General features: G+C 38.7%; 1 protein-coding gene and 1 long non-coding RNA gene across 4 annotated transcripts in view; one reads left to right on the forward strand and one right to left on the reverse strand.

The window, feature by feature from the left end:
- Window positions 1-312: 312 nt before the first annotated feature.
- Window positions 313-12,276, reverse strand: part of LOC135113343 (V-type proton ATPase 116 kDa subunit a 1-like) — a 33,062-nt gene continuing 21,098 nt past the window's right edge. For all 3 annotated transcript variants that reach the window (XM_064028587.1, XM_064028586.1, XM_064028585.1), the window contains exons 11-17: window positions 10,791-11,042; window positions 9,657-9,766; window positions 6,868-7,075; window positions 4,811-4,990; window positions 4,015-4,218; window positions 3,304-3,425; window positions 313-1,681 (exon numbers count right to left, since the gene is read on the reverse strand). In XM_064028587.1, the coding sequence (XP_063884657.1) occupies window positions 1,582-1,681; window positions 3,304-3,425; window positions 4,015-4,218; window positions 4,811-4,990; window positions 6,868-7,075; window positions 9,657-9,766; window positions 10,791-11,042 (1,176 nt within the window). In that variant the 3' untranslated portion in view covers window positions 313-1,581. The remainder of the gene's footprint in view (window positions 1,682-3,303; window positions 3,426-4,014; window positions 4,219-4,810; window positions 4,991-6,867; window positions 7,076-9,656; window positions 9,767-10,790; window positions 11,043-12,276) is intronic.
- LOC135113344 (uncharacterized) lies at window positions 1,610-4,186 on the forward strand. The gene is made up of 4 exons (XR_010274806.1): window positions 1,610-1,749; window positions 2,811-2,880; window positions 3,205-3,267; window positions 4,051-4,186. It is a non-coding gene; the product is annotated as an uncharacterized LOC135113344 (long non-coding RNA).

Here is a 12,276-nt window from a genome sequence, read left to right on the forward strand (position 1 = left end):
ACTGGTGCACTCTGTTCCAATCCTGCTTCAGAGCTCCTCCCTTCACAGACCTCCTCTCACAGGAACACAACACACATTCACTTCATGGTGATCTTGAGGCAAGCAAAATTTTAATATTGAAGTTAAGATCTGTAATTCTGGCAGGAATGAGTTATGAGAGGTATGATTGATCTTAAGGCAGCACAACAGCAGAGTCATGTAGTGCTAGTGTTATGAGAGGTGGTAATGGTGCACTACAAACCAGTATTATGACATAAATGGCATTAAGATGGATTATTTCAGAATATTCCAGAGGTGTATGAAACAAATGTATGTTAATGAATTACCTTTAATTCCCAAAATGTTATATCAGATACTACAACCCTCCTTGACATTTGTTCACAACAGTTTCTCACTCTGATCTGTAATACTGGTAAGCTCACGGTCAGTTAGACAGACACAATCTTAAAGAGAGCGAGAGGGAGAGCAAGATCCATCTGTGCTCCCCTGGAAACCTCAGTCACCACATGTTCTTTGTAACTGTAATACCACCTCCCATATTGTAAAAATGTATTGCAAAGGATCACGGCAATGCCATTCACATCAGGCATTGTTTTGCACAATCTGACCTTACCTATACTGATATAAATTGAGTACAAAAGAATCTGATGGTGGTGGTTCAGTGATATAAGGATTTTAATTTCAACAAGGGAGATATAGACTGCCTCTATGGTTAGTAATAATGGTGGGATGAATACAAGTAGAGTTCAGTCTTGAAGTTGAAACTCAAACAGGAGACAGGAAGAAACTTGTTTAACTGGTTCTCAAACAGGATGGCAGATAACTGGAGTATTCCATCATATTACTCATAGATTCAACACTTGCCTTTCAGGAGAGGAATGATACGTGAAGACAAAAGGACTGCCACTTTTAGGCTTCTTCCACTAACCATTATAATCTTGGTCTTAATTTCTTACATAACAACTGACAAGACTGCAGACAAAGGTTGGCTTGGGGGACAGACTGACACTTCCAGGGTGACACAGATGGGTCCTCCCAAACACTGACTCACAACAGTTACTGTAGCACCAACATGTCACACAGACACACATGCTCTCCCTGGCAGGGCTCAGGAGGGTACACATTAAAAGTATGTCTGGATATATACATATATGTATATTGAAGATTAGCTTCCATATTATGAAACTTTATAGAATTCTGAGTTTTTTTTAAATATTGTACAGTACATAAATCATTACATCTTATATAATTTTGAGAATATTCTAAATTTGGTACAGTGTATAAATTAATATAGTCTTGCCTATTCCTTTTACATGTGGGTTTAATTGACATTGATACAAGAAGATTTTTTATGTAAAAGCAAAATATAAATTTAAATGTTTAACTTAAAATGTATGTAATTAAAATAAATCTGACACAAAATAGATAATATACTCTACATAATTTACTTACACAACCACTATTACATTACACAATCTTTGCAGGTCAACCAAAGACATTTGTTTGCACAACTACGAGAAATTTTAAAGTTTCATCCTGGCAAGAATAATGGTGAGAGGTGTTGAGGCACAGGCAGCGTGTCTATCCTGTCTCTTCGTCGTCCCCGTTGATGATGTGCTTGAAGGTGAGCGGCGCAAAGGCGTATCCCTCACCCTTATAGAACTTGGACTGGAACTCCACCCTGAGGCAAAACACACCAGCATTAATACACTACAGCACACTTCAGCAGGTCATATGGAGGGAAAAAAGGTAAATCAGTATTGCCATGTGGAGTAAAAACTATATCATTAGGTCATATCAAGGAAAAGGATACATCAGTTGGTCATATGGAGTTAAAAATACATCATTAAGCTATGTGGAATAAAAACAAAGTGGTGTGCAGTTAAAAAATTAATGTCAAGTTAAAGAAAATACTTGATACTAATTTCTAAGCTACAAGTAAAATAATTTGATGCTCTGCCCCATATTCATATAAGGATATTTTTTAAGAGAGAAAATTACAGTAATTTCTCAAATTGGGATTTACTTGTGTCATCTTAAATTTAGCAAGCACTTCATTTTAAGAATTCTCCCTTCAGTACAGAGCCACTGCCTCATAACTCTTCACCTCCGTTCAAAATATTTTCCTAAGCACTTTTATTCCACCTCATCATCTTTGCTTTACAGTTAAGTCTCTTCATTCAATTTCTGATCTCTTAACACCTCTAGTATGACACTTCACTGTCACTCTGTAGCCACACTCCATACACACTTTTTTTTCACCAAGACACGGTAACTTCCCCAGACAAAACACACTTGTCTCACACTACAAACTGCATATCCGACTACAATACTCTCGAAAAGCTGCCATTCTTCCATGTTCCCTTGCTCTTTCACTGCATTTCAGTTGCCCTTCACCTCTGGCACTCTATCCCTTATCTATCTATCTTATCTCATTCACTTCCTTTTAAAACTTTCCTGTGATACCCAAGTTCTATAGTCCTCACCCATCTTGTACCAACTCTCACCACTTTCTGTATTAGGTAGTGGTTACACATACTTCCACTCTTCTTTATTAAAAATCTAACATCTGATAATCTTTCTATAAGTTTTCTGGTGGTTAGACAAACTTCCACTCTTCTTTCTTAAAAATGTACTATCTGACAATCTTTCTATAAGCTTACTAGACACAACCACGTAATCAGCAACCCTTCCATGCTGCTATCTTGCCGAACTGTACTTAAATATTATCCTACAGTATTTTTTTTCCATTACCATTTCTTGTTCAATACAAAATCCTAATACCCTTCCATTGTTTCCATTTCTTCCAGGCACACCATGTGTACCAACTCTATTTATTACATTCCCATCACTAGCATACGTCTCTCTTAATTTCATAAGGTATTAGCACTGTATTTTTTATTACATGATTTATCACTCAATGTCAATGGTTTAAGATTGGAGTAGGTGCAGGGTAGGGTCTCATTATGAAAGGGCAGTGGTTGGGCCTCGATGTGGAAGTACATGGCCAAGAGTGGTCTATGACACTATTCCATTCCATTAGCTGACGAGGCTGCAGGGTTAAGAGTGTAAATGGTGTGTGCTGCTTTGTCTGAGCCACCTCGTTTGAGATTGTAGGCCTGGTATATAGATAAGTAAATCACTCAATAGATTTCCACTATCTCTGATGACTATTTCTCACTAAGCATGTACACTTTATTTCAGCCACTAGACCAAAAGTTCAAGTCATGTCAAGAGGAGAGAGGCAGGAAAAGTGAGTGGCATAAGGTGAGTGTTCCTGAAGGAGAGTTGTTGGAGCCTTACCAGTGGAGACGCAGGGTGTGAAGGAAGGCAGACAGTCCCTCCATCAGCACCAGGATGCTCACAGTGAGGACCGCCCAGAAGGAGAAAATAACGTACAGCATCACACAACCAACTGTGGACCCCTGCAAGATGTACACACGTTAGTTAACCTGTCAAGGTAGAGCTAAGTTTTCTGTGGTGGTGGTGATGGCATTTTGTTTTAAAATGGCATTTTTGAGATTAGAAGGAAGAAAGGCATGGAGATGTACTTATCTTCTGAGTGAAAGGAAAATAGGAATGGAGGTTTTGTCATGTAATTTATTCTCTCTCTCTCTCTCTCTCTCTCTCTCTCTCTCTCTCTCTCTCTCTCTCTCTCTCTCCAGCCCACAGACCCACAGTATGTCCCCCCACAGTATGTATACAAACCCACAGACACTCACTACAGCCTCTCACATATCCCATCCTCTCACTGTCACCATTCTCTCAATCCTTTCCCATTCTCTTACTGTTACCCCTCTTCTCTGTCTCTCCTCAGCCTCTCACTGCTACACTCAAAAGATTTTTTGTCTCTCTCACCACCAGCAGAACTAAACAATCTACAGTTACACTCTGCCTCCCTCACCTACTGCAGAAGCAAACTCAATCTCTCTCCACCACAGCCTTCCACATATAAACATGCACAATCTCCTCCCACCCTGTCACTGTTACCCTCCTTCCCTCAGCCTCCCTCACCTGCTGCAGACCAATCTTCATCACCATGTTCCACAGCACCTCTGACAGCTGCCCGTGCGCCAAGGACAGCGCCCACAGTCGGAGGTAGGAGGCTGTATGGGAGACGCAGCCCAGCACAAACTCGATGGTGTGAATGGCTTGCTCAATGAACACCTCACTGAACTCAAACTCCTCCTCATGGACTGGCACTGATGTTCCTGCTCCCTGAAAGCATGAAAGTGTGTTAGGGATGCTGGACTGCAAGGATTCAAGAGTGTTTAAAGATGCCAACTGACTACTTGCTGGCCCATCACACTTATACATTGTGGTTTTATGTGTAGTTTGCAGGTGTTTGTATCTTCCTTCTACATTTAAAGTTCACTAATTCATAGCCTGCCACTGGAGTTTAACGTACTGGTGTGTAACATCATTACTAGTTGGACAGTGGCTCAGTCAGCTTGCCTCCTGCTTAGTGTGGTGATGCTGGCCTGTCCACACTGCAGGCTTTACTTCACCTTCCTTATGTGTGCAATGCTTTTCCTGATTTGTTTATCAATGGACAAAAGAATGAAAAGACACAAACCACAATGAAAGACATAAACACAACAAAATGGGAGGAACATTAAATTCTGAGTATAGAGGAGCCAGCATCTGCACCAAGCAGGAGAGTGAGAGCCACTGTCCAATCATTGGTAGTATTATACAAGTAGCTTAGGTAAACATCCAAATTATATAATAAACACTTAAAGACATTATACTATTCTCTTTCATTCTCTTTATGTCATTAAGCAGAACATCCTTGACTGCAGTGCCTTACCTGAGTCTCCAGTAGCTGCTGAGACACTGCCTGCCGCCTCATGCGCTGGTAGTATTGGTACCGGGCAATGAAGGGCTTGGGGATCAGCAAGATGGGCACACACAGCAGTGCTATCACCAGCAGTATCAACTGCACAATGAACTGACCATTGTACATAAACGCATCACAGTCTCCAGGCGGCTGAGGGAAGGATGAGAGGGTGAGGTGACTGTGACACTCCTGGCTTGTGAAGGAAGATGACCATCCTTCTCATGCCTCGGAAACGATTATTTTCAAAACACTATTGACATGTAGTAAGAGCCACACTTGGACAGGCTAGATTTCTATGACATTCCAAAGTTGTAGTAAGATTGGCATTAACCCTTTCACTGTGCGCTGTGAGGGAGGCGGGCCTCCCCCCTCCAGGCGCTCTCTGGCAGCCCAACAGGGGCGGGCGTCTTTTAACCGCCACAGCTCAAAAATTATTCATCACAGCTAAAATACTATGGCGAATTACACGGTGGTGACGTTGCACTAAGGTCGCTTAGGAGACTCAACCACTGTTTATACAATAGATATCTAAAACTATGCATCACAGCTAATGTTCCAAACAGGCAAGTAATGTCTTTCCTGCAAACATGCAGGCACATTCAGGGATGTTGTCATGAACACTTCATCTGTTCATAATGGCAGTAGCCAACCATATTAAGGGAACAGAGTAGATATGATGCTTGAAGGGGTGTTGGCAGGATAGTATTGCCAACTGCAAAATTTACAACCATTTGGTCAAAAAACAAGTCAGGTTATAGGTAAGCTATGCAAAAATGTCACTATATTGAACAAGAACATCTATCAGTTATTTGTTCACTGATATTCCCTGGTAAGCTGATGTGATTTTCCATCAAATTAGTGGAAAACCCATGGAGTTGGTGAGAAGTGGCTCATAAAATGTTGCTGGAGCACGCTCATAGGTGGGAAATTTAAAGGCGATGAGAAGTCTCAGCGAGCGTTTAGCACCACCACCAAGTGACGCTGCTGCTCGCTGCGAGAATTTAGCAATGAAAGGGTTAAGGAAGTGATGAATTTTTATAAACAGTGTTAGTTTGTATTAAGAATAATTCCTGAAAGAGTAATGCAGTTTTTATAACATTTAAGATCTGTTATATGAATGATGCTTGAAAAGCAACACCATTACAACAAAACTCATTTTTCCTCTCCTATCTCCTCCCACTCTCTACTCACCTCACCTTTCTTCTCCCATTTCCTTCACCTTCACCTAATCTCCCATTCCACACACACTTCATCATCTCCTCTCCTGTTCTCTCCAGTTAGTTTTGACCACAAAGGTTTACAATATATTAAAGAAACATAACTGCAGTCCATAAAGTAAACATACAAGCCACCAATCAAAACAATCTTAAACCATATCCCAAAAATTCAAACAATGCTTATATTCCCAGCATTTCTTTACCCAGATAACCATGAAAAATTTAGACACAAATTATGTCCTCATGAATTAAAATTGTATTATAAGTTAGCTTAAGTGCACCTATAGGAATGAAAACTTATGATATACCATGCAATAATTAACCCTTTTACTACTAATTGGCACATCCTTCCTAGACACTAACCACTCTAAAACATTTTTCTTGTTCTGCAGCTATCTCCAAACATTATACTGGCTAGAAATTGCAAAATCTATTATTTTCTTCCCTTCTTTCTTGTACATGATTAAGAAAGACTTCATGCATTGTTCTTAGTGCTGTGAATTGTTGCTTATTGCAGTAAAAGGGTTAAACTGTCAATACTCTTTAATAAATATTTCAAATGCTGCTAATTCCCATAAGATTCAAAATAAAAAATATCCACACTCATGTCATCTTTTCTGAGTAGCACTGTATTGCCTGCCACTCCCTACACTCAACTAATCTTTCTTCTATTGTCTCCACACTCATCTCATCTTTCCTCTTCTATTCCCTCTACACACTCACCTTATCTTTTCTCCCGTATCTCCCATTCCAGACACGCACACACACACCTCACCACATCTCTTCTCTCCCATTCTCCCCCACACTCACCTCGTCTTTCTTGAGCAGCACCATGTTGATGAAGTAGATGAGGACAGACGGGGCACAATCAGAGTTGTGCTGCGCGTCAAACTCCTCACCACAGCCAAAGGACACCCACTTGAAGAACACCATGAAGCACAGGTACCCAAACAGGCTCACCAGGAAGACCATTTGGGGGATGAACTCACACACAATGTTCCAATAACGCCGGAAGAACCTGAGGAGAGGAACAACGTGAATCAAACCACAACAAATCTTTGTGGCCTTTGATTTCACTACACTTTCACTACACTTTCTCCACGTGTGAGATTTCAAACTGCAACAAATCTTTAGTATACCTCGCTAGACTTAAGATTTCACTTTTTAATTATGTTAGGTGAATATATACACATGATTTCAAAATACAACAAGTCTTTAGTGCCCTGATAGACTGAGATTTTACTACAATACACTACTATTACAATTTCTTATCATGTCAGGAGAATCTTTACACGAGATTCCACACTGCAACAAGTCTTTTAGGGCCTCACCAAACTAAAATCTTACTACTCTACTCTATCATTACACTTCCTCTTCTTTAAGGCCTTGCTGGGCTAAGATTCCACTGCACTACACTGCCATTACACTTCTTAACTATGCTATGTGAGATTCCAAACTACAGCAAGGGCCTTACTAGACTGTTTGATTCCACTACACAACACTACATTATCACTACATCTAGGATCATATTCATAAACATTTCTCATGTCTTACATTTAACAGGCTGCAGTAGTGGCTATTGGGGTTTTGATGATAAAAGTGATAGTTTAACTAGTTTCTGCATCATCTGAGGGAAAAACATGCAAAAAATCTGACTACATCATCTCTGTTGGCTTTGAAGATATTCTTGATGAGGGAATAGTGTTTAAGAATACAAGGCTTACTCCTGCCACTTCTCTCCCTGCATGCTCTAATCCTCTCATTCTCCTCACATTCCTTTCTCCCACATAATCCAACATTCTGTCCTCCCATTCCTCTACGGGGTGTCCCAATGCATCTACCACATTTCCCTACAATACCTCCTTCAAAACACTATTAGAGACAATGAAAAATTTATACCAGGTCATTATATATTTAACTATGAAAAGCTCTGGGCAATGATCAAAGCCCTGCCTAATTTATTGACTTATAGCATCATAAACTGGCTCTTTAAAGCAATCACACATTATATTCCTTATGACAGGAAACTGCAGCTCTTGAATTTTACATTCCTTTGAAAGATACAGGTTAAGAAAGGATTTGATAAATGTTTTTAAGTGGTACAGGCAATATAGCAAAATTTTCAGGGTCAGTAATCACAATAGGACAAGAAATAATCGGTTCAAGCTTGATAAAGTTAGATTTAAAAAAAAAAGAGAGCTTGATAAAGTTAGATTTAAAAAAAAGAGAGAGGAAGGAACTGTTTCTCAAATAGAGTGATAGAATGCAATAGATTCAGTAATCAGGTTGTTAGTGCCAAGTCATTAGAGAGCTTTAAAAAATTATACAAATTTATGGATGAGGTTTATAGGTGGAAACAGATAGGCATTTTCCATACAGGGACTGCCACAGGTAGGTAGGCATGATGGCTTCTTGTAGCTTCCCTTATTTTCTTACGTTCTTATACAGACACTAGCAAGATTACTGCAGTAAGTGTGTTGCATGGTGACCTGCAATCACTCAGGCTGGGCACAAAAGTTAAGCAAGCTGTTTACTAGACTTACCAGACTCTCCTTCCATCATGTCCTTGACACTAAGCGTGAAAATAATGCACATGTGTTATTTTATACATTTGTCATGTGAAGGATTACGTGAGATACTGAATAAGTCACGTTATTTCACTTTCTTCCTAGTGAAATTCTGACTGAGAGCAAATCTAAAACTTAAATCTATCCTCAAAATAAAACTGAACAGACTAATGGCAAGCAAAAAAAAGAATGCTAGAACAAAAACACACATTGCAAGAAGTAAAGAGGTAATGAAAGGAAGTAGAATAAAAGAAAAGAAGAAAAATTATAAAATATGCCAAGAAAACAGAAGAAGATATAAGATACATACATACATATACCAAGGCTGTCTCCTCCAAAAAAAAAAAAGGGTTGTCAAGATAAATGCTTGTAAAATTAGTGGGGATAATAAAAGAGATGTAGGAGAAACATAACTGAATAAAAGGAAAAGATAGAAAGTGAAACATAAAAAAGCAGAGGAAAGATTACTCAATATAATAAAATGGAAGAATACTGAAGCATCAGAAGTCATAAAAAAGACAAAACATTCTCAAGAAATGTGAATACTGGAACAATAAATAGAGAATACTGACAACAGGAAAAGTAAAGGATAACAAAAAATAAAAGTAAAACAATAAAAACAAAACAAAAATTACAAAAAAATAAATAAATAAAATAACAAAGAAAAATAAGAAAAAAATGAACAGGAAAAACTAAAATTAAGAGCAAAATGGAAATAGAAAAGAAGCAACACAAAACAAGAAAGAGACTGGAAAAATAAGGCAAAACAGAAACAGAAGAGACAAAGTTTTAAAAAAATGTAAAAAGAAAAAAAAAGGGAAGAGGTAACAAAAAAAATGACAAAAATAAGACAATGTAAAAAACAATGAGACAAGAAAAAAGGAAAAGAAAGCAGCAGAAATGCAACCAAAATAAAATAAATAGATAAAGTAAAAAAAAAAAAAAGAAGAAAAGAGAAAAAAAAAGGAAGAGAGGAGAGATGCACACACAAGAGGAAGAAGAAAAAGAGAAAAAACACAACCTTTTACTTACAGATGGTTGGCGAGGGAAACCATGATACCGAAGATCATGTGAAAAACACCAATGATGATGGAAATTTTCATCTTGTAGGAATTCTGGAAGGCAATCTTGTTCACCGCAATCTGGGGACGGATTGTGGGGGTCAGTGGCATTCAGACAAAGGGTGAGAAGAGGAAATAAGAGAAAACAGGAAGAAACAGATGCAATATTGACATTTGGATAAGGGAGATGAGGAGGAAACAAGAGGCAATATTAAAAGACCTGTGATAAGAGGAGTAAATGGGATAATATTCGGATATGTGACAATAAGAAAATAAGAAAGAAGTAATTTGGAGACCAGTAATGAAAGGAGGAAACAGGAAGCAACATTCAAAGACCTATAATAAGAGGAGTAAATGGGATAATATTGAAAGATCTGTAATAAGAGAAGGAAACAAGAGTAATTCATATTCAAAGACCTGTGATGAGAATAGGACAGAAAGTCAATAATATTCTGAGATCAGAGATGGGAAGGAGAAACAAGATTGAGGAGACGTGGGAGAAAATCAATAAGGCACAATATTTCCTAATCTTCATAATACCCTCACAAAATTAGAGGAAGAACAAGGGTAGGAAAAATATCATGAAAATAAAGAAGGGATAAACCACAAAAACAAAGCAACAAAACAAGGGCATTTATCAAAAACAAAACGACAAGAAAAGAGGGAAAAGAGAGTTGGAGAATTACGAAAGAAAAATAAAGAGTAGAAAAAACGCACTTATAACTCACTTTAAAAACCAGAATGAAGCAAACTCGACCAGGCAAAGCACCACCATACGTTTCAAACACACATCATTCACACCCTTACCCCCGACAGCCCTTGTGGAAAGGGACAGTCTCATGGAACCCCCAAAATTCTACTCAGTCCTTTTACTCATTCACTGCTGTTTGGTGCATCTGCTCTTGATCACTAACCCTTCTTGAACATGTCTTCTCATTCCTGATATGGCTAGAACTGTTTAGAAATTGCAAAATCTATTCTTTTCATGCCTTTTTTCTTCTAGTTGTTGATAAAGATTCCATACATTGCTTTTAGTGGTGTGAAGTGTTCCATACTGCACTAAAAAGGTTAAGAAGACAAACAGGTAAACAGCCCACCAGCCTACCTGCCATATCGGGTCAAAGCCAACAGGATAGGGTTTGCCAGAGTACAAGTCGCGGTAGTAGGGGTCCAGAGTCAGCTCCCCCCAGGCCTGCAAGTTTGCCTCCGTAGCGTTGGCGTTGTCTCCAATGTGCCATGATGACCCAAAGATATTGAAGGACTTGGAGAAGATGTCGTTGTAGATAATTCCAGTGTAGATGGAGAAGAGACTCATCAGCAGCAGGATGTAACGTCCACTGAAGAAGATGTTCCAGATCTGATGGAAATGAAAGAAAGGATAAATTATTGAGCCAAAAAGATATTCCAGGTCCTCAATAAAATAAATTAATTAATTAATTAAATAAATAGATAAATAAATAAATAAATAATAAAATAGGCCACCAAAGAAGACTGTTCAAGATATGAGGAAAAAAAGGTAAATTATTGTCATAGGTCTATATCCTGAAACACCTAGCTCATTTGCTCTCTCTCTCTCTCTCTCTCTCTCTCTCTCTCTCTCTCTCTCTCTCTCTCTCTCTCTCTCTCTCTCTCTCTCTCTCTCTCTCTCTCACCATGACTGAAGGCCAGGTTCTAAAGTGTAGAAATTTTGTTGATCTGTCACTAGAACCATAAAAACACCTCTAAAAAGGATACATTATTGAGTTATAGCCCCATATTCTAAAACATTTTGCTCTTTCTCTCACCATGACTATTTTTCAAGGCTACAGAAGTGATTAGATGGGTTCTCAAGAGCGTTTCTGCTGTTAATAATGTAGAAATCTTGTTGACTTGTCAGTAAAAGTGTAAACACATCCCCCCAAAAAATGTAAGCTACTGAGTCACAAGCAAGTATTCCAAAACGCTTTTCTTGCTCACCACTATCTTCAAAAGCAACAGAGATGATCAGCCAGGTCCTCAAGAGTGTTTCTGCTCTCATTAATCTGTCACTAGAAAAATAAAAACATTCCTGAAAACCTTTATGATTTCAACAAGACCCTTTTGAATGTAATACAGGTGCAGCGCAGAGGTGTTTCAGAATTATGGTTCGTACTGCCACAATCAGAGGTTACAAGCATGACACACTCCTGCACCACAGTTGATGAACCTCAGTATATGGAGCAGAGTGGCCCATTTCTTTCACTGCAATCAGGCACCTTGCTTTCTCTTCACTTTTATTTCCTTTCCTGTTGAAGCCTAAGTACAGCCTCACTAGCACCCTAAAGAGCCAGAAAACCTGATGTCAGTGGATGGATGGCAAAGATAAACAGTAAGTGTGGATGAGTGAATGGAGGTATTAGAGAAGACCAGTAGGAAGATTGAAGAAGACTTGGAGATGGTGTATGGAGGAAGACAAAAAGGATGAATACCAGGAAAGATTATCTACAACTAGAAGTGGAAGAGACTCATAAACCTTGCCCTCCACATCAGAGAAGATGAGGATATTAACCATTAAAGGATGGATGACAGATTTTCCTGATTGCACAATAAAGGGCAGGTGACAGATTTTTCTG

The sequence above is a fragment of the Scylla paramamosain genome, chromosome 25 (assembly GCF_035594125.1).
Source record: "Scylla paramamosain isolate STU-SP2022 chromosome 25, ASM3559412v1, whole genome shotgun sequence".
NCBI lineage: Eukaryota > Metazoa > Arthropoda > Malacostraca > Decapoda > Portunidae > Scylla > Scylla paramamosain.